Here is a 22,557-nt window from a genome sequence, read left to right on the forward strand (position 1 = left end):
TGATTTTTGGGAAAGAAGGTTAGAAAGAGCTTCATATAATGATTCCCTTAGTGGGATGTGGGAGAAAATCCTGATCACTTGAACTGGCTGTCGCCAACTTGGGCTTATTTTTTCAAGAAATAAATGTGGTTTTCTTTTCTCCAACTCGTCGTTGAAAAAAGTTTTAACAAATTGATAATTAATTATTTGCAGAAAACGTTTATTTGGATACGATTAAAGAATATAATTTCTTATAGGTATAATTATACAATGGTATGAAATTTCTGTGTATTCAGCAGATTATTTAAAAAATATCTTATCGAATTTCATTTCATTCTCATTTATGATTATAATTTAGGTACACTGCATTATTGTTCATACAATGTACATGCTTAGTTATGGTTCGAATATACTCATGTTCACTCCTGGGAATTTACCAACTATATCAAACGTACCGTCCTTACTGATGTCTGTCATCACATAAATATCGTACTTATTTTGAAAAAGAAATCCGCTTATATTTCCTCTCAATATGTAGTATCCAGGGTCGTAATTGGCACAATAAATCATTGGTACTCGAGGAATTTTTTCATCGTACAATCTAATATCCTTTTTACGCGGCAAAGCGGCGACATTTTCAAAATCTGCATACCTTTCACCCGATAAATTAGATAAAACACATTTACAAATATTGTCCAAAAAATCGCCGCGTTCCAATAACGGTCCCTGACTGGTTGTTAGCTTGAAGAAATTAATTACTGAAAAGAAAAAATCGTTTAATATAACAGAATCAAAAGAGCTAGAACAATTTCCAAACTTACGAGACGCTTTCCAGGTGACTTCCGATTTGATTTCTCCTTGCGCTCCTCGCTGCTCTGTAAAAGTTTCTATTTTCAACAGTTTACAGTCTTCTTCATTAGCCAGTGTTGAATTCATGAGAAGAAAGAATCGCACAGTGATTATGATTCCTGGTATCTTCATTTTTGGTTATCTTGGTGGGTGTAAAAAATTTATAAATTGAACGAGAGAATACACGTCTGAATTTTCTTGTTTTGTACCACGACTCGAGTACATTTTGGTTTTATACTTGAGTTGATGGTTTTTTTTTGAACTGTAAGTTTGCGGGTTCCTTGATTGCGAACGTGTTGAATTTTTTTTGTCAACTGGATCTTTTGTTTATCACCATTAGTGTGACAGAATGCGAGTGATGAATACCTACACCTGGGGTATTATAGTTTTTAACCTGCAGAACACATTTTTTATTACAAAAAAAAACAAGAATTAGTGCTCAAGAGGTATTCAGGAATAATCGTTGAGTTTTTTTGAAATCGGTCAAGTTTTTAAAGAGTGATTGTTGAGTTCTTGCCAGTTTTTTTCCAACAAACTGCGTAAAATTCAAAACTTCGAATAAAATTCCGAGTAAATTTTAAAAATACTGACTAAAAAATTTCAAAAAAATTCCAAAACATATTGCATTTTCCTTTTTAAATATATTTTGCCCGAAAATGTTCTGTTTTTCAAAACATTATGTCCCTAAGGGGAGAAATGCCTGAAATTTCAGTGACAGCTGTTTATTTTTTCAATTGTGCAATTTGACGTTACTGTTGGGCTGGTTCGTTATTCGAAAATTAATTAAACGTCGCAATTTCGGTTACAAGTGGAGTTCTTTTCGTCAGACGAATTAACGTTACAGGTGCGAGTATGAAAAAAAAGTTATTTACTCCTACGTGCAATTTGTAACTTTTGAAAAAGCTGTATAACTTACTGTTCACCTGCGTAAATGTTAGGTAGTGAAAGTTGAAAAATATTAAATTATCTATTGAAACAATTTTGAAAAAAATCATTCAAATTGGGAAGGGAGCATCAAAAATATAAAGAACGAAGTTCATACAGTGATTTTTTAATTTTTAATTTCGTAAATAAGTTGATTGAAAAATTTCAATTTTCGAAGCAGGGTTACGAGGCCTTCTTGACAGTGATTGGATCTGAGGAGATAAAATCAGATCATATCCGGACATTCCCTAAATCCAATTAGATCTGTTCACATTGAAGTTTTGATGGGATTATACCTGTTCAAACCAGACCAGATCCAGTAGAGGAGACCGGATTGGATCTGATCGGATCCGGACATATTCCAGGTGCAATTTTATCTCACCAAATCTAAACAGATTGAAATTTTCTGTTATGATTTAGTTTATTTATACCTAAATCTGAATTTGGCTCTTAATTTTTCAAATCTGCAGGTATTTGACATAAAATATGATGTTTCAATTTGTAAAAAATATTTTTCTAAAAATGTGGAAAACATTTGAAAATGATTTTTCAATTATTTTATTTCATAAAATTTTTTGGCAAAGTTATTTTTTCGCCTGATTTGAGGTCAGTGGCCTCCCTCCTGGAAGAAAATAGTATAAAAAAAACAGTGGTGATGGATGACAGAAAATTATTTCAATTCCTTGCTTAGAACTTATTGATCATATCATATCTAATCATAGAACCAAAGATCACAATTTACCCCGTGTCATATTCATCGCTGAAAAAAAAGTTGAAACTCACATAAGGCTTATCTGGGACACACGCCGGATATAAATAGCATATTTCAGCTCACTAAGTAAATTTGGGGAGGCTCCAGTGATGACATGAAATCAAAACCCGTAAATAAAAATATCCAAAAATCCACTTTTTTGCTACTATAAGGGAATGGCGAGGGGCTGATGAGTCAAAACTCTCAAAAGGCACATCTAAGATACCCTACGGACGTACATACCAAATTTTAGGCCTCTAGGTGTATTTTGGGGAGGCTCCAGGGATGACATGAAATCAAAACCCGTACAAAAAAGGTGTGAAAATCCACTTTCTTGCTACTGCGATGGAGTGGGCAGGGACTGATAAGTCAAAACTCTCAAGAGATGCATGTAGGATACCCTCCGGATGTACATACCAAATTTTAGCAGTCTAGGTAAATTTTGGAGAGGCTCCAGCGATGACATGAAATCAAAACCCGTACAAAAAAAGGTACAAAAATCCACGGTTTTGCTACTATAATGGAATGGGGAGGGGCTGATAAGTCAAAAGGCACATCTAAGACACCCTACAGATGTACTGTACTCACATACCAAATTTTAGCCCTCTAGGTAAATTTTGGGGTTGACATAAAATCAAAACCCGTACAAAAAAAGGTGTGAAAATCCACTTTCTTGCTACTGCGAGGGAGTGGGCAGAGACTAATAAGTCAAAACTCTTGAGAGATGCATGTAGGATACCCTCCGGATATACATACCAAATTTTAGCCTTCTAGGTAAATTTTGGGGAGGCTCCAGCGATGACATGAAATCAAAACCCGTACAAAAAAAGATACAAAAATCCACTGTTTTGCTACTATAATGGAGTGGGGAGGGGCTGATAAGTCAAAACTCTAAAAAAGCACATCTAAGACACCCTACAGATGTACATACCAAATTTTAGCCCTCTAGGTAAATTTTGGGGAGGCTCCAATGATGATGTGAATAATCAAAACCCGTACAAAAAATGATACAAAAATCCACTTTTTTACAACTGTAAAAGAATGAAGAAGGGTTGAAAAGTTGACACTCCCTGAAAACGCATCTAGAACACTTACTGGATGTTCCTACAAAGTTTCAGCCCGCTAGATCAATTTTGAAAGGCTCTAGGACAATGATGACAAGAAGTGAAAACCCGTAAAAAAATATGTAAAAATGCACTTTTTTGCAGCTGGGAAGGGGTGGAGAGGGGTTGAAAAGTTGGGACCCCCCAGGCATATCTGGGGTACCCATCGGATATACATACCAAATTTCAGCTTCTTAGGTCAATTTGTAGGGGTGGGAGGCGTGGCCCAAGATTTTTTCAAGGTTGAAAAACTTGAAAACCATGTTTTCTCCCCTCCAAATTGCTCCAGGAGGCTGATTTTTGGATATGTTATGCAATATAATTTTTTGAGTGTTTTTGATTCTTCAATGTTCCAATTTAATTTATTGCTTCTTTCATTGAAATTATTTTGCACCTGTCTAATCCATTGCTGAAAAAAATACAGGAAATTTTTTTTATTTACAAGAAATATATTTTTCTTAAACACATTTCAAAACACCTGCATAGTCAGCTGAATTTTTTAAAAACAATTTTTAATTGAAAATTATCGCTCGACATATGGTTTTTTCGTGAAATTTTTCCATCTTTCTAATCAACAACAGAATAAAGTACAATTTGAAAATTTTCTCGAGTGAGTAATAAAGCTAAAATACACATTTCGAATTTGGGACCAGGCGCATACGAAAGAATACGTATACTTCATGGGCCTAGAGGTAGCGTTCGGATCTCTGGTTCAAATATTTTCATATCTACACCTCGAAATATATCAACTATTTCGTATATAGATCGGTCTTCAAATGCAACTTTCAGCACGTACATATCGTATGTCCTTTTCCAAAAAAATCCACCCACGTTTCCTTTCATAATGAATTCCGGATGTGTTAGTTGAGTTTCGTAATCATGGCACGTGATCACCGGTATCCCATGAATTACGTAGTTTTGTAATTTAACATCTATTTTGTGCGATATGGCAGCTACGTTGGCAAAATCTGCGTAACTTTTATCTCGCAATTTTGATAAAATACATTTGCAAACGTTGTTTGAAAATTCCCCGCTTTTGAACGGACCGCCACTGGATGTAAGTTTGAAAATATTATACACTGAAGAATTGAAATCATTGTTAAATAATGAAAGTATTTTCAACAATACATGATTGGCAAAAGTTGAAGAAACTTACTATACGCTGGCCAGGTTACTTGCGATTCAATTTCTCCTCGCGCATCCCACTGATCTTCAGAGGTCATTTGTTCAAATTTCAACTTATAACAGTCGTTTTCGTGTGCCAGTGTTAAATTTATAAGAAGTGAGAATTGCATCGCGATCGTCACTATTAATTTCATGATTGAATTATTTCTCACTATATCTGTATGAAAAAATTGGATTTCAATGATACAAATAGGTACATGTATTAGTTCCTTTAGTTTTATGAAAAAGACTGGCTGAGTGAAATTTCAGTCACCTACTGGTACTTTTTTTTCAACCGTGCAATTTTGCGTTACTGTTGGGCTGGTTCGTTGTTCGAAAATCAATTACATGTGTAACATGAGTATTAATTTTGATTACAAGTGGAGTTCTTTTTGTTAGACCAGAATTAACGTTACAGTTATGTGAGTTGTGAGTGTGAAAAAATGTGATGCATATAATTCAACGTGCAATTTGTAATTTTTGAAAAAAGCTGTATTGCTCACCTGCGTAAACTACATATGCGTAGTAAAAGTTGAAAAATATCGAGTTATCTATTGAAAAAATTTTGAAAAAATCATTCAAATTGGGACTCGTCAAAAATTTGACGAACAAAGTACATGTACATACAACCACTTGATTTTTTGAATTTCGTTAAGAGATTCGGTGTAAGTATATCTTATCTTCCAACATTCAAAATTAATTAAGAAATTTCGTTTTTCGAAGAAGAGTTATGAGGCCAGGTTGAGAGTGATTTGATCTAATGAGATTAAATCAGATCAGATCCGAACATTTTCCGAATTCAATTAGATCCGATCACATTATGGTTTTGATCGGATTAGATCGGTTCAAACCAGATCAGATCCGTTTAAGCCAGATTAGATTCAGTAGAGGAGATCTGTTTGGATGTCATCAGATCCGGATATTTTCCTGGTCTAATTTCATCTCACTAAATCCAAGCAGATCAGGATTTTGATCGGATGGGATCTATTCTGATCTGATCAGATTGAGTAGAGGTATGATCGAATGCGGGCATTTTCCAACTTCCCTCGCCTCAATTATTATATCTCACCAAATCCAAGAAAATCTAAATTTTGATCGGATAAGTTCTGCTGATCGGATGAGTTCTGATCTGACCTGATCAGATCAAGTAGGAGAGACACGATTAAATCTGATCAGACCCATCGGATGACTTCTGATTTTATCTGATCTGATCTGATCGGATAAGTCCTGATCTGATCTGATCGGATGAAATCTGATCTGGCCTGATCAGATACAATCATATCATGAAATTCTTTAAAGACAATTGAATTGGATCAGATCTTTTCAAACCTGATCAAATCGAGTTGGGGAGACCTGATTGGATCGGATCAGAGCTGGTCATTTTCAAGATTGAATTTTATATTTTTTTTGATCCAATTTTAAAATCTGTTTATACATGAACGGATCAAATCAGGTCAGAAATTAATTTAAAGGATCCTATTTCATTTGAGTATGATCTTTTCAGACAGAATAGAATCAAGTGGGAAGGAGGGGGGGGGGCTAGGATTAAATCTGTTTGACCTCATCAGGTCTGATCATATCAGATCAGAACTTTCTCTAGATCTATAATTTGATCGGATTAGATCTTTTCAAACCTGATCAAATCCATTAGTTGAGACTTGAATAAATCTGATGGTCAGATCGGGTCATTTTTTATATCCAGTTGGATCTGACTGAATCCAATCAGATCAGAATTTTGACCGGATTAGATCTTTTCAGGTATGTGTATGTACCATCAGAGCAAATCAGACTTGATAAACTTCAATAAAGGAGGGTCAAATCTGATAGAACTTCAGATGCATTTTGATCTGGCAAAATCCAATCAGATCAGGATTTTGATCGGATTAGATCTGTTTGGACCTGATCAGATCAAATCAGATTAGTTTAGAACATTCTCTGTGTACAATTTGATCAGATTAGATCTGTTCAGACATAATTAGATCCAATCAGATCAGGATTTTGATCGGATTGGATATGTTCAGACCTGATCAGATCAGATCAGAGCAGATCCGATCAGATCCGATCCGAACATTTTCCGAATCCAATTTGATCGGATCAGATCTGTGCAAACTTAATCAAATGCAATAGGAGGGACCAGATCGGATCTGATCAGATCTGGCCATTTCCAGAATCAATGTGATTGGACCAGACTGACTCAATCAGATGAGAATTTTGATCGGATTAGATATGTTCAGGCCGGATCAAATCGAATCGATCAGATCCTCGAAAAAAGGCTGAATTTGGAAATTTTAGATTCAAGTTTTGACAACATGCTCGAAGTTTTTTCCACTTCGTTTTTGGGAAAAACACTCTTCTTATTATTTTTGAATGTTTAAATTATTCTTAATATTTCAGTAATTATAATTCTGACAAAATTTCAAGTGCGGGGCAACGTTTCTCCTATTTCTTTTCTTTATTGAAAAAGAGTGAGGCACTCAGTTCGAACGTAAATCAGAAAATTTTAATTACTTAATTATTCATTTCGAAAAATTCCAAATTTTGATTCCTGTGATGAGGCAAACCCTCCATATGAACAACTACGAGTATTTCAAACATTCTTCCTCTCTCCGACTCCGACTCCAGTGGTTCTCAAAATATCCACCATTATCATTATGATGTCACTTTTCATGGTTGACTCATCTTCTACGGTAGAAATACCACCTGGATTTCGGTATAATTTTTCACAATTTTCGACACCTCTTACCTCATCGACTACTTCTGAGAAACGTTGAAATATTCTTAGATTTCCTTTCGATAGGCAGATCATTTTGACAGAATATCGCCTTTGGCGTTGACCACGAAATGGCTGACCTTGGCGTTACATAAATTTCAAACATTGGATGTTCGGATGATATGGTACTCTTTCATTTGGGGAAGTGATCTTGGACGAAAGGGGAACTGGTTTCTCTATGCTTTATATGATTCAGACTGTATCTTATAGATACATTGTTAATTGAGCATTTCCGTGCGTTTGAAAATCTCTCAATTGTAAAATGTTCGAGATAGGTAGAGCAAATTATACGATGCAAGAGTCGATTTACAAACATTAACCTATCCATGTGTATGTAGAAAGTTTGAAAAGCTATAATTTCTTATAAAAGCCGAAGAAAGGTTATCTCGTTTGAATATGGTGACCTTTTCGAATGGTTACGAGTACTTTAGCGATATAATTTATATGTAAAATTAATAACCTGGTCGAAAAGACTTTCCAGTAGAGAATAATGCTTATAAGATTCGTGGATCGGATGGCTAAAAATATTCATATGTGTATGTTTTGTTAATAGGACCGGTTTACTAGATAAGTTTAGGTTTTTTTTTTGTTTTTGGAAATTTATATCGAACCGTTTAAGATAAATTGTAGATTACGTAAACGTTTTCGTATAATGGAGTGTAAAAAAATAACCGACCGAGACGATACGCTATACGAGAGGAAGATGATTGTTGTAAATTTTCACCATCACATCATCGTGTGATGAGTCGCTCGTGCGCCAAACTCCTCCAGTCTTCCAGGCATCTTGTACACGTACGTGTGTGTAAATATATCACGAGTAAATATTTCCACCAATACAAGCATAATAAGTATAAAGTCTGCAATGGTGTAATATTCGCTAATTACGCGTAATAATGAAACGATGCAGTATTAAATTTACGACCGGTCGTTTATGTACGAGTAATTTTTATGTAGTATAGATTGTAATCGATCAATTTATACTTATTAACGACAGACAGGGGCAAGGCATAAGCGCGAAGACCCCGAGGACGGAAACTCGAGTTCCGCATTCAATGCCATCGCCAGCTTCGCGAGACAATACCATTCGACTCGTATCGTTTTCCTTTTGTAATCAATTTAGCGCCGACGAATGAGGATGACATTTTGGACGAAATTAAGAGTGAATTTTTAATTTTTGTTTCAGGATTTATTTGGACAGTTGCAGTTCAGTCATGAGAGGGCATTACCACCCGATGCGCTGCGTAAAGCGCTCGCTCAATCTTTCTCAGACCAACAAAGATTCCAGTTGGGATTTATGGATGATGCTGCTGAGTGCTTTGTGAGTATATCGATAGTTTCCGGTCTATATACTTTGCGAGATGGTTTAGTAACTTGTCGAATTGAGGGTTAATTTTTGTTGTTGTTGTTTGGTTTGTATAGGAGAATATATTGTTGAGGATTCATTTCCATATCGCGTATAGTGAAGTTGAAGATATGTGTAATGCTAAACATTGCATACCTCATCAGAAATTCGCCATGACTTTGGTCGAACAAAGTATCTGTAAAGCTTGCAATGCCACGTCCGAACCGTTGACTTTTACTCAGGTGAGTTGAAAAGATTTTAATATTTTTTTTTGTATTTTTTTGAATTTTTTATTTTGGAAATTGGAAATTCCATTTCAAAATATTTGAAGCAAAGTCAAGGCAATCTTTTTTAAATGGCGAGTGTTTTGCCAGCTTTTCATGTTTCAGCTGTTTTTTTTAGAATTATTATTTTATTTTTTTGGCAATTTTCAATCTTTTTGCAGAATTTTTGATTATTACTAGTGAGTTTTTACTGCATTTTTGTTTAAATTTTGATCAATTTTTCAGCATTGGAACAGTTTTTGTTGCCTTAAAACAATTTTTTGTGTAATTTCAACAGATTTTGTGGAACTTTAGTTATTTTTCATTGCTTTTTGATCCATTTTTATGGTATTTTCTAATTTTTTTCATCTTTTTCATGAAATTTTCAATTTTTTAAAATAAAAATCTTTATATTTTTTTGCAATTTTGATGAATTTTAAAATTTTTTGTTGCTTTTGTACAATTTTTTCTGCTTTCAACGTTTTTTTTTTTTTTTTTTTTTTTTTTTTAAATATTGTTTGAACCATTTTTACAATTTTTAAATTACTTTCAACATTTTTTTGCATGAGTTTCAAGTTTTAATCGTTTTTGGAAAAATTGAATAATTTTTGGCATCAATGATCATTATTGATTTTTTTGATATTTCAATTGTTTTTGTAATATTTCATTAATTTATTCATTTTGTGATCCACAAATTACATTTGATCAATTTTTTAATATTTCTGATAGTTTTTAGAATTTTTCAATCTCTTTTACTGAATTTTTCATAATTTTTTGTGAATTTTCAATGTTATTGTGGAGTTTTAAGCGTTTTTCAGATAATTTTTCATGTTTTTAAAACAATTGAAGGGTTCCTTTCCAAGTCGGCCTAAGTCCATTTTTATCATTTTTGAGTTAGCAGCGCCATCTGCTGGTACAGGTCGGTTAACACCTTTATCACCTTGTCCCAACACCTGGCGTTACTTTTTTCGCTCAGGAGCGCTGTTTTGCCGGCTCGAAAAAACAGCTGATTATTCCAAAGTGGCCTAAATCATACATTTTTTAAGAATTTGTATACAAGTGCGGTTGTGCCGGTTTTTTTTCAAGTTTTTCAACGATTTTCGAGAGACGAAATTTGAAGGTGCTTCGAATGAAATTGTTTCAGAAATGTATTAAATTAATGATTCGTGAATTTTTTTTTGAAAAAACGCGTTTTTCAGCTCTTTTTCGAAATTTTTAACATCAGATAATTCCAAATGGGCCTAAGTCCACTTTTTCTGACTGTTTGACGCGCTCTGGAGCTGAAAATACGCAAAATTAAAAAAATACCAATACGGTACTTTAAAGCAGAAAGATCAAGCTTCACAACCATATAATCACATCATTTATTATTGAAGCGGAAGGGCGAGAAAAACACTTATTTGTGTTTTTCTCGAAACGAAAAAAATGGACTTAGGCCGACTTGGAAAGGAACCCTTCAATTTCTATAAAAGTTCTGATGTTTTTCGTTATTTTTTTGCGCCGTTATTATAATTTTATCCCGTTTTATTAATATTTTGGACTATTTTTAATATGATTTTTCAATCTGAGATTTCAATTTCCATTTTTTTCAATATTTCAGATGTTTTTATTAATTTTAAGGTTTTTTGATCATTTTTGTAAAAATTTCAAAATTTTTTTCAAAATTTTTACATAATATTTTTTATTTTTTTTTGTTGGGTTTTCAACAATCTTTTGTTGTGTTTAACAGTTTTTGTAAAATGTTTACTTTTTTTTTTACTGTTGTACATATTGTAAGCTTTATGATATTTTATCAATTTTTTGATGTTTGAAACATTTTTCCACGACTTTTCAATTGGTTTCAGAAAATTTTGAATCTTTTTCTAACCATTTGATAATTTTTTTGAACATTTTTTCACAACTTTTCAATCGGTTTCAGGGAGTTTTGAACATTTTTCTCCATTTTAATGATTTTTTTCAATGTTTAACTATTCACAATTTCGTGAACAATTTTTTTAATTGTTTTTCATTTTTTCTATACTTATTTTAGACAGTTATTCAGATTTTTCAATCTAAATTTGCATAATTTATTTTTGATTATTTCTGGTACATTTTTTAGATTTTTTTGAAATTTTAGCAATTTTTTCAACATTTTGATTTTATTCATGTTTAAAAATCTTTATGGATGTTTCGACCTTTTTAATCACTTTTAGCGCTAATTTTGTTTTTTTTTTTTACAATTTTGACTTTTAAAATGGTTTTTGTGACATTTAGAAATGTTTTTTTTTTTTTTGTCGAATTTATAATCTAAATAATTTTGTGATTTTTATTTTAAAATTATGATTGAAAATTTTCTGATCCTAATGTTTTCAATTTTTACATTCCATGAGTGGATTTTATTGACAGGAAGGGCAGGGGGGATTTTTGCTATCCAAAGTTCATCAAAAGAATCTGGAAAATTTCCATAACCAATTCTCATAATTTTTTAAAAATTAAATTGTAATTTTTTCAAAAATTAAATTGTAATTTTTCCAAAAATTAAATTTTGTAATTTTTCCAAAAATTAAATTTTGTAATTTTTCCAAAAATTAAATTTGTAATTTTTTCAAAAATTAAATTGTAGTTTTTTCAAAAATTAAATTGTAATTTTTTCAAAAATTAAATTGTATATTTTTTCAAAAATTAAATTGTATTTTTTTTCAAAAATTAAATTGTAGTTTTTTCAAAAATCAAATTGTAGTTTTTTCAAAAATTAAATTGTAATTTTTTCAAAAATCAAAAATGTTTAGACGAATTTTTTTCATCTATGATTTATTAAAAATTTAAAAATTTGTTTGTTTTCTTGCAAAAATAATTAATCATTTTTGTAAATTTATAATTTTGTTTTTCAGATGGTCCATTACGTATCAGCATCAGCACTGATATCACAAGCTAAGCAAATGAATGGATCATCTCATCCAGATTTATTCGGACAGCTTTTAAATAAAGCCGGAGGAATGGGCGATATTCGAGATTGTCCCGTAAGTATTCAAAAACAAAATAATACGTGCAGACCTCTGCAAAAATAAAAAAATCGTTTCTTCAGAAAAGATGATAACTTTGTTAAATTTTATTTGACTGTTTTGCAGAGTTCTTGCGGAGCTAAAATTCAAATTCGAAGAATGCTGATGAACCGGCCGGAAATAGTTTCCGTTGGTATAGTCTGGGACTCTGATCGACCTTCTTTGGAGCACATTATGTCTTTACTGGATACCCTGAGGGTACATTTGAGGTTATCTGATGTGTTTCATGGTACCTTTGATCATAATCAAGATCAAAACGATTACCATCAGTTGGTAGGAGTAGTTACCTATTATGGAAAACATTACTCGACGTTCTTCTTCCATACCAAACTGAGGGTTTGGGTTTATTTCGACGATGCTAACGTTCGTGAGGTTGGACCTCATTGGGAACATGTAAGTTGAATTTTCCATCAATTATTTGTATGTACCTATTTCAGATATTGGAATAGAATAGAACGCTTTGTAACTCGTGAATTGGTTTCAATATAGGTTGTGGATAAATGCAGACGTGGCAGATACCAGCCTTTGCTTTTATTATTCGCTGCCCCTAGTGGGACTCCGGTTGACGCATCAAATGCTCCTAAAACCATCACGATGGTTGAGAAACCGACGATGAATTTACGTAATGGACACGATATGGTGGGCAAACCACCGATCCAGAGGTCTTCGTTGTCTCCTAATGGTAGTTTGGCGTTGGGAGGTAGAAGATCTTTGACTCCGAGTCCGGAAAAACCTCGTTGTAATGGCGATATGACTCAGAGAAGAGCTGTTACACCGAATCCAGAACAGTCTCCTGGTCATGTTGGGGTTAGTTGAAGAGTATTGATTGTACTAGTTTTTCAATTGAGCTATTACGTATCATTGTATTAATATTGGATTATTGTTGGTTTTTTTTAAAGCAGAAACCAGTGTTACCGAATAACGATTACCAGAACTTGTTGCATTTCCAAGAAGCGGTGTTCAATCGGTATAACGGATGCGAAAACGATGACCAACGTCAAGACAACATTGAGAAATATAATCAACCCGTGAGAAAAGAATTAGTTCGAAGAGATTCCGGTAATTGGAGCGGTGATCGGAATAGCGCCTCGTCATCGTCGTCCACGTCTCTAGAAAATCCCTATCATTATATTATCGGCAAAATGCATCAGAGGTATTTATTTGCGACGTGACGATGATATAAAAATTACTGTAATAAACGTACTGTTTTTGTTAATTTGTGATTGTTATTGGCGTAGAAGTTACGGTGGAGTACCTCGAAGTCCTAATAAGACCGGTGATGGGTCCAGTGGTAGTGGAAATAGTAGCGGAGGACCGGCAGATCCGGGATACGATTCGTTTTCACTTTCGTCCACTGATAGTTTGCCTTTGCAGCAAACGTTGAAGCATAATTTTCAGGTAATTTGGACGCAGATTGCTGATTTGAAATATTCTCTCGAGATAGAGTTGAAAATGTTTCAAGTTAAATGGTGTTCTTTCTTTGTATAGCTTGCTCAAATACCAGAAGGCCATCAATCTCCAAACTGTACTACTCTTTTGAGGGAACAATATGAAAATAATAATCGTGTCGCTGGTGAGTTTTTTAAACGATTATTATCTTTCTTTTTGTCGAAGATTACCTGTGGAGCAATTAATTGAAATGGCGATGATTTTTCAGATGATTGTGAAAGACTCTGTGCTGAAGTCGATCAGTTGTTGAGTCGTTCAGAGAACGCCGAAGATTTGCTAACCGCACTGTCATTATGTAACGCAGCTGTCAACAAAGCTCGAGCTGCGATGGATGCTCCTTATAGCAATCCACAGACTGCCAGTTTCGCCAGAATGAAACATAACGCTTGTGTTATGCGAGCTCGAACGTTGCACCGTCGCTTAGAAGAGCCACTTCATAATAACCTGAAGTGTAAGTATTATCATTGATGTGTTAATTGTCACAGATGAGTCTCCTATGGTCAGATAATTTGAAAATTTAGTTGTTGAAAAATTATATCTGTTCAGATGGCCATGGAATCGTAAAACTATTGGCAGATTTGAATTCAGCGCTAAAAATTAATTGAAATTGATACCACACATGATATAATTCTGATGATTTTAATTTGGTACCTCAAACTTGAGGTTCACAAGAGTTGATTTATGAAAACTTGTGGTTTGGTGCATCACAGTATAAATTTTTGAAGCTCTCTAGTTTGAATTTTTTTAAAAAAATGGTATAAACTGATTCAAATTGGTTCAGATTTCTCATTTTGAACAGAAAGTCCGTTTTTATAGGTCGTTGGGTAGAATTAACAGAAAAAATAGACACATATTTGAATTCAGCGCTAAAAATAGATTGAAATTGATATGTCACATGATGCCATTCTGTGACTTGAATTTTGACTCCTCAAATTTGAGTTTGAACTCACATACTACGTACTTATACTCAAATTTGATGTTATGAAACATGGTCATGTGACATATCAAAATCTAGGTTTTTTTGGTCGCTGAATCCGAATTTGAAGTTTAAAAGATGGTTTAAAGATTTGTTGATCAAATAATGTTTGTTTATGCGATGAATTGGGATCAGAAATTGATTCAAATCGTTCTCGACTCCAATAGACCGACTTTTAGAAGTTTCTGAAGTTTCCTAATCCAAATTTTGAGTCAAATTAGTACTTGAACTGATTCAAATCAGTTCTAATTCTTCATTTCAAACTGAAAATCCGCTTCTATAAGCCGTTAGGTAGAGTTGAATGAAAAAATACATAGATTTTCGAGTTCAGCGCTAAAAATAGATATAAATTGATATGTCACATGATAGCATTCTATTACTTCAATTTTGGCTCCTCAAATGTGAGTTTGACCTCAAATACTGTACTCAAATTTGACTTTATGGAACATGGTCGTGTGACATATCAAAATCTAGGTTTTTGAGGTCGCTAAATCCGAATTCGTGGTCTAAAACACGATTAAGTTACTTATTGATATAGTAATGTTTGTTTATGGGATAAATTTGGAATTTAAATTGAATCAAATTCTGTCTAACTCCAAAAAACTGGCCCCAGATGTGTTTAGAACAATATTTCTTTACTTTTTCTCAATTTTAATCTAATTTAATTTTTATTTTCGCAGATGGAGAAGCTCGACACAGTCGAGAAGGAAGCGGCTGCAGCAATCGTGGCTCGACCGGATCACATTCGCGTCAAAATTCCAAAGATAAAACACACAGCCATTCTAGACAAAACAGCCAAGACCTGTTAGACCTATCAGTCGCAGCTCAACCGAAAGGATTACCCGATACGAAAATCCTAACTGGTAAATCGTCACCCAGCAAAAACATAGAAATCTACGCCACGTTGCCCAAAAATAAAAAAGGATTACTGTCACGATCGTCGACAACCAAAGTAAAGAACGTGGTCGAAGACGAAGAGTATATCATGAAAGAACGTCCTGGCCGATCATTACTGGGCAATCGATCAAAATCTGCATCGAAAAAAGAAATCGAAAAACGCACCCGAAGCGAAGAACGTAATGTGAAAAACACCAAAGAAGCGATCACAGTAGTCGCCAAGGAACCCAAAGAGAAAGATAGCAAGAAAGCCAAACAGGAGGAAAAACAGAACAAAAAGCAGCATAAAATACGACGGAAATTACTCATGGGTGGTTTGATGAGGAGGAAGAATCGTAGCATGCCGGATTTACGAGAAGATCAAGATATAGCTAAAGACTCTTCTAGTAAACCTGCGCCCAAAGAGGTTAGCAAAGATGATTCAATGCTTAACTCCAACGTTGCCATACAATCCAACTTGAGCGGATATTTATCCGAAGGTAATCTCGAGTACGCTGGTAATCCGAACCTGGAACGAAGTAAATTGATGAGGAAGAGCTTCCACGGTAGTAAAATACTGCAATTTAATAAAGTGCCTCCTCCTCCTCCGCTCAGAACAACTTCTCAGTTAAGTAAAACTGACAGACAATACCAAGATCCATCATCTAGCCAACAAAGACCTCAGATGGAACAGCAAGTTTACGCGAATCATCGTTCGTGGATCCAAGAACCAGCATCGTTACCTTATATGCCTCGTGGGTACGAATCAGAGAAGCCCAAAACGGACGCCATTACGTATTCAAACGGCGGTTACATGTTGCACGATAATTCAGCTGCTAATACGGTGGTAACTGAGGCTCAGGTACATCACGAGCCCCCCTTCCAATCGTTACCACCTTCGATAGACGAGCCTGATTTTCACAGCGTGAATAAACCCGAAGATATGTTCCAATTGCCACCGTATCCTAGTCCGCATGGTTCTACTGTGCATTCTCGTCAAGCCAGCGAAGATTTCCCACCGCCTCCGGCCACATTACCTTTACCTCCGGAAATCACCGACGAATCGAGTTTCTTGTCGATGCTGCAAGAAAAACGTGAAAAGCTGATGGCTTCGATGAAACAAGAAGCCGAAGAACCGAAGAAACCCACCGGAGGTGAAAGCTGGCTCAAAGAGTTACAAGCCAAACAGGCCGAAAGACGTAAATGCGCCGAACCAGTCGACTCCAAGGCCCCTTATCCGCCTCCAGTACCTGAGAATAAACACAACTTTAAGGATCTGAAATCGAAATTCGAACAACTTCACGTCGAAGATGAACCTAAACAGACTCATTACCCATCCTGCCTGAAAGATACCCTGCAATCGTCTCGTTCGTCGCCTAATCTGAAACACGACGATTTCGACGATAAAGGCGGATTCGATAGTCGCGAACCTAGACGTAAATCTGGTAAAAAGAAGAACGTCACGTTTTGCGAACAAGTCGTCTTGGTGGCTACAGCCGACGATGACGAAGCAGACAGCTATATACCGAATCCGATCCTCGAAAGGGTGCTCAGAACGGTGTTGAATAAAGAGCCCAAAGAAGCTGGTGAAGTTCAAGAACGAGCAGTTCATTCGGTCGTTCCGTTGAAACGAACCGATTCGTGGAAATTATCTCAAGGATTGCCGTTGAAACCGTACAACGAAGGTGATACCGTAGATGGAGCTGAGTCGCAGAAAGAAGCTGCTAAACAGATTCAAAACTCGATGAAGATCGCCTCTGATGTGACTAGTAAGCCTCCTTTGGGCCGACCTCCTTGTACGAATGATTGTCCGACCGATGAAGTTGATGGACCTTCGTTTAGTGCTCCACCAGCGAGTTCTCAGTACGGACATGAGAACGGTAGAAGTGTCCAGAGCGTTAGAAATGGAGTTAGTAATACGTTCGGTAATGTTCCAGCTAATTCTTATAGTCCTACGTATATTCCGGCCAGTTCTCTGTGCTCGTCGTCTACCAATAATAAGAGTAACGAAACGTACAGAAACGAGTACCCTGAACCGATTTCATTGCAGAATGAGCAGCCCCACAGCTCTTATAATGGATACTCTGCCAATAACGATTACTACGCCGATCAGAACACCTCTAATGATGGTTACGTTTCGTCTCATTCGCGTAAATTCAACGATGGCGGATTTTCCGGCAGCAGAGACAACGTCAGATACTCGCCGATTTGTAATCAAGATAATGGCCAAGCCATTCATAACGGATACCATGGCCTGAATCACGACCAGAGCCATCCACATCCTCATTCTGGCTACCAACAGGCTCCATCTCCATCCTACCAAAGTCAATCGTACCAACCTATGTCTTTACAGTATTACCCATCGCAGAATATCCGATCCAGTCCTCAAATCCATCGCGAACCGTACCACCCACCTAAACCTACCCAATATCAGAACGGTTCGCATCATTCATCTTCGTTAACGAGGCAAAACTCAAACGCCAGCCATTACAATAGGCAACAGGTGTCTCCTCAAAGCCCTCGAAGGACCGGAATGCTCGGTGCAAGTGGTCGTCCGGCTGAAACTCAAAGGCCAGGTTATAATGGCCATCAGTATCCGGCCAAACATCCGGTCAATGGGGTATCTCCTTATCAGCCAATACCAACGTCGAGTACGTCGTATAACGGTTATGCTGAGAAGAGCTCGCCCAGCTTGTCAACGAGCTCGTATCAGAGTGGTTCGAGTAGTAACGATAGTCTGTCGAGGACATCCGCATCGGGTATATCTCCTTACCAAGCTGTACCTCATTCGAGTCCTCATTACGGTGCTAATAATGGCGAAGCTGCGGTTAAAAGTTCACCTTATCAGCACGTACCTTATAATTCACCTGTAGCTCAGCAGTCGAATTCGTCGTCGAATTATCACGCCATGCAATCGAAACCGACTAGTTCGAGTCATAGAAACAGTCTGCCACCGGTTTACCATCATCCACCTCCTCCTCCCGCCACCGCATCCACGAACGGGTACCCGAACAGGGATAATCAGTTACCTCAGCAGCTCAATCAATCGAGTAATTATCACCCTATGCCTACGCAGCCTTCTCAGAACTCGCCCAATACTTCGAATAACTACTCGCCGAATTACCAGTCGTCTCAAAGCTCACCGAATACCTCTGCTAACTCGCTGAATGGCTATCAGCATTCGCAAAGTTATCAGAATACATCGACGAATGGATACCAGCATTCGAATCCCAATTACCAGCATCCTCCTCAGCATCCTAGTCAATCTTCCGCTCCTGCCAGTGTTTACCAGCATCCTCCTCAGAACGCCAATCAATCTACGGCTTCTCCCAACGCTTACCAACACTCCCCTCAAAGTCATAGTCAACCTTCTGCGTCACCCAGTGTTTACCAACATCCTCCCCAAAGCCATAGTCAGCCTTCTGCGTCTCCCAATGTTAATCAACACACTCCCCAGAACCTCAATCACTCCTCCGGATCTCCTAGTGTTTATCAACACCCTCCTCATAATCCTAATCAATCCTCCGGATCTCCCAGTGTTTACCAACACCCTCCCCATAACCCTAATCAGTCCTCCGGATCGTCTAGTGTTTATCAACATCCACCCCAGAATGCAAATCAGTCCTCCGGAGCTGGCAACGTTTACCAACACCCTGCCCAGAATCAACAACAGTCTTCCGTATACCAAAGAGTTCCTACGCCCAATCAGCAGAATCGTATCTCCGTCTCTGATTACAACCTGCCCCCCAATGGTATGAAATACTCGCCTTATCAGCATCCTCCCCCACCTAAGCAACAGTTCGATGTTAAAAAAGGTATCTCGATGAATGGTTCGAATGTGGTACCTTGTAATTTATGTCGCAAGAAACAGATCTCACCTCCGTCGGTTTATTGCAACGATTGCGATTTTTATATATCGAGGTTTAAACAAAAAACGTAATTATTTATTTAATTTTTTTTTGAAAAAAAAATCAATTCATTTATCGTTACCTTTTGTTTTGTTTTTGTGTGTGTGTGTTTTTAAATAATTTTTTTTTATCTTTGAAACGAACAAATTCATGATCTTGAGTATTATTTTTTTTTTTTGAGAATTAATAGTATTTTGAAAATAATAAATTTTAGAATTTTAGAAATAAGATTTTATTAAATGTGATCTCAAAATTTCTTTCGTTGTAAATAATTTATCTTATTTTTTTTCTACTTAATTTTTTTTATACTTATCTTATTTTGCGCATCGTTTTAGATGCGTTTTTTATTATTTTTTTTTAGCTCGTATTTTCTTCTATTTTTTTTTAAGAATATTTGTTTGCCATGTTTTTTTTCTTCTATATTATTTTTTTAAAAATAATTTTACGAAGAAAATACATCGATTTTAATATAAAACGTGTAATTTAATTCGAATAATTTAGTTTTAAAAACTCGCAAATTGAGTAATTGAAGTACTGGCATCGTCAGGGGGGAGTCGGGGGGGGGGTGATGAGCCCTTTCAAAAAAAAACATTTGGCCTTCCCGCAGCCCTTGGAGCATATAGCTATATGCTCTAAGCCGTAGCCTGATAATTTTTTTTGAGAAGTTATTGTTTTTTTTTCTCTGACAAGGGAAGTGCCTCAATACTCAATTGGTAGAAAATTTTTTGAACCAGACAAAGCTGGATTCAGGTACAAAAACATGCATAAATTCATCGCCACCCAGAATTTTAGGTGCAGAGGTGCATTTTTTGATTTTTGGTGAATAATTCTTACATTTAGGTGTGGGTCAAAAGTGAAAAAAATTGAAAATTTCAAGATTGAAGTCCTTAATACGAAGTCTATTCATCATTTTATCGATTGTTTTATTCATCGAAGAAACCATCTCATCGAATAGAAACGTAATTATTCAAGAATCGTTGCCTTTAAAATAAATTATATGTACAATAGAAATATTATTTTTTGAGCTCAAAATTTAGTCCCAATTTTCGAGATTCTTTGAAAAATATCTCGATGTGCTGAAAATTTCATAAAACTTGATATATGTAAATTGTAAGTATTCCTATCAAAACTAATTTTTAGCATTTTGGGAGGAGAACATTTCACCCAAAATTGAATCAATTTTTCAAAGTGTGCTGCGATCCATCGGAATAGAATCATGGGATCTTATCTGTATATTGAGACCTATTTTGATGAGTCTCGTGATACTATTCATCATTTTATCGATTATTTTATTCATCGAAGAAACCATCTCATCGAATAGAAACGAATTCAAGAATCGTTGCCTTTAAAATGAATTATACAATAGAAATATTATTTTTTGAGCTCAAAATTTAGTCCAAATTTTCGAGATTCTTTGAAAAATATCTCGATGAGTTAAAAATTTCATAAAACTTGATATATGTAAGTCTAAGTATCCCTATCAAAACTTATTTTTAGCATTTTGGGTGGAGAACATTTCATTCAAAATAATTGAATCAATTTTTCAACGTGTGATGCGATCTATCGGAATAGAATCTTGGGATCTTATCTGTATATGACCTATTTTGATGAGTCTCGTGACATTTTTTCTTAACTAGACAGATACCTGTAAAATGTACTCAATTTTGAGTTTAAAATCTTTCAAAATTACTCAAAAACGCCAAAACAGTTTTATACATTATGTACTGGGGTGCCCAAAAGTCAGTTTACGCCATCTAAGATCACAATAATTCAAGAACTAAGCCTCCTAAAGAAATACTACTGCCATTGATCTGATAGGAAATTTTATCCTCTACAATTTTCTCCACTGTCATTTTGTCATTTTTCTCTAGGATGCGCCGTTTGCCAGGAAAATCAACTTTTATGTCAAAAAACGTGAATTTAAAAAAAAATGAAGAAAAAATTGGGGAAAAAAATTTAAAATTAATTCAGCAGTTAAGTTCAGCTATTTTTAACACGATTCCCATAATTTGATGAAATATAAATGATCTTTTCAAAAAAAAAAACACCTCAATTTTTTTTTTACAAAAACGCCAGACTTTTTTTTGGAGTGGGATGGGGGGGGTGCTACTTAAAATCAAATTTTGTAAAAATGAAAAAAAATCGAGTGATATGTCGAAATGTAGGTTTTTTGGGTCGAGAAACACGAATCTGAGGTCCTTTTTCCCCTCAAGCCCCTTGGGGAGGTGCTACCAAAATCAAATTTTGTAAAAATGAAAAAAATCCAGTGATATGTCAAAATATAGGTTTTTTGTGTCGAGAAACACGAATCTGAAGTCCTTTTTTCCCTCAGACCCCTCGGGGGCATTGAGGAGGTGCTCCTTTACAAAATTTGATTTTGGTAGCACCTCTCCAAGGACCCTCAAGAGTACTGGAAAAAAAAGTACCTTAGATTCGTGTTTCTCGACCCAAAAAACCTATATTTTAACATATAACTTGACTTTTTTTCATTTTTACAAAATAATTTGATTTTAGTAGCACCCCCTCCCCCCCCCCACAAGGGTGGCATTTTTGTAAAAAAAAAAATTTACGTGTTTTTTTTTGAAAAGATCATTTATATTTCATAAAATTATGAGAATCATGTTAAAAATAGCTGAACTTAACTGCTGAATTAACTATAAATTTTTCCCCCAATTTTTTTAATTTTTTTTTTTTTTTTTTAATTTACGTTTTTTGACATAAAAGTTGATTTTCTCGGCGAACGGTGCATCCTAAGAGTAAAATGACCTTGAAGAAAATTGTAGAGGATAAAATTTCCTATCAGATCAATGTCATTATTAGTTTTTCTTCAAGAGGCTCAGTTCTTGAATTATATGTGATTTTTGAATTTTCAACAATTTTCAAACTTTGCAGATCAACTAGAGGAGGTTTTGAGCCATTCTAGAACCTCCGGTCATAATTTGAGAATTCCAATTCATCGAAGAAATTCCTTGAAAAAGCTGCAATTTGAACAAGTTACCTAGGTACTTCTTTTTCCAGAAGCTCGGTTTCCAGCAATTCTGGAACTTGAAGCATGAATAAGTATATAAATTCTAGTCAGTACCTATACAAAAAAAACAAAAAAAAAACATAAAATTGGTACAAATGAACGCTTTTTAGCTCATTTAAGCACAACTTCGTTTT

The 22,557-nt window shown here is 35.3% G+C and overlaps 1 protein-coding gene across 3 annotated transcripts in view; it reads left to right on the forward strand.

Moving 5' to 3' along the window:
• The window catches only part of LOC135846289 (uncharacterized), a 142,265-nt gene extending 122,401 nt beyond the window's left edge, over nt 1-19,864 (forward strand). For 2 of the 3 annotated variants that reach the window (XM_065365288.1, XM_065365290.1), the window contains 10 exons: nt 8,724-8,858; nt 8,960-9,124; nt 12,016-12,144; nt 12,253-12,579; nt 12,676-12,993; nt 13,086-13,339; nt 13,425-13,584; nt 13,675-13,759; nt 13,844-14,086; nt 15,292-19,863. In XM_065365288.1, the coding sequence (XP_065221360.1) occupies nt 8,724-8,858; nt 8,960-9,124; nt 12,016-12,144; nt 12,253-12,579; nt 12,676-12,993; nt 13,086-13,339; nt 13,425-13,584; nt 13,675-13,759; nt 13,844-14,086; nt 15,292-19,427 (5,952 nt within the window). In that variant the 3' untranslated portion in view covers nt 19,428-19,863. Of the gene's footprint in view, nt 1-8,723; nt 8,859-8,959; nt 9,125-12,015; nt 12,145-12,252; nt 12,580-12,675; nt 12,994-13,085; nt 13,340-13,424; nt 13,585-13,674; nt 13,760-13,843; nt 14,087-15,291 lie in introns of all 3 variants that reach the window. The other variant, XM_065365289.1, reaches the window with a different exon arrangement.
• Nucleotides 19,865-22,557: the final 2,693 nt, after the last annotated feature.

This window comes from Planococcus citri, chromosome 5 (genome assembly GCF_950023065.1).
Source record: "Planococcus citri chromosome 5, ihPlaCitr1.1, whole genome shotgun sequence".
Taxonomy (NCBI): domain Eukaryota; kingdom Metazoa; phylum Arthropoda; class Insecta; order Hemiptera; family Pseudococcidae; genus Planococcus; species Planococcus citri.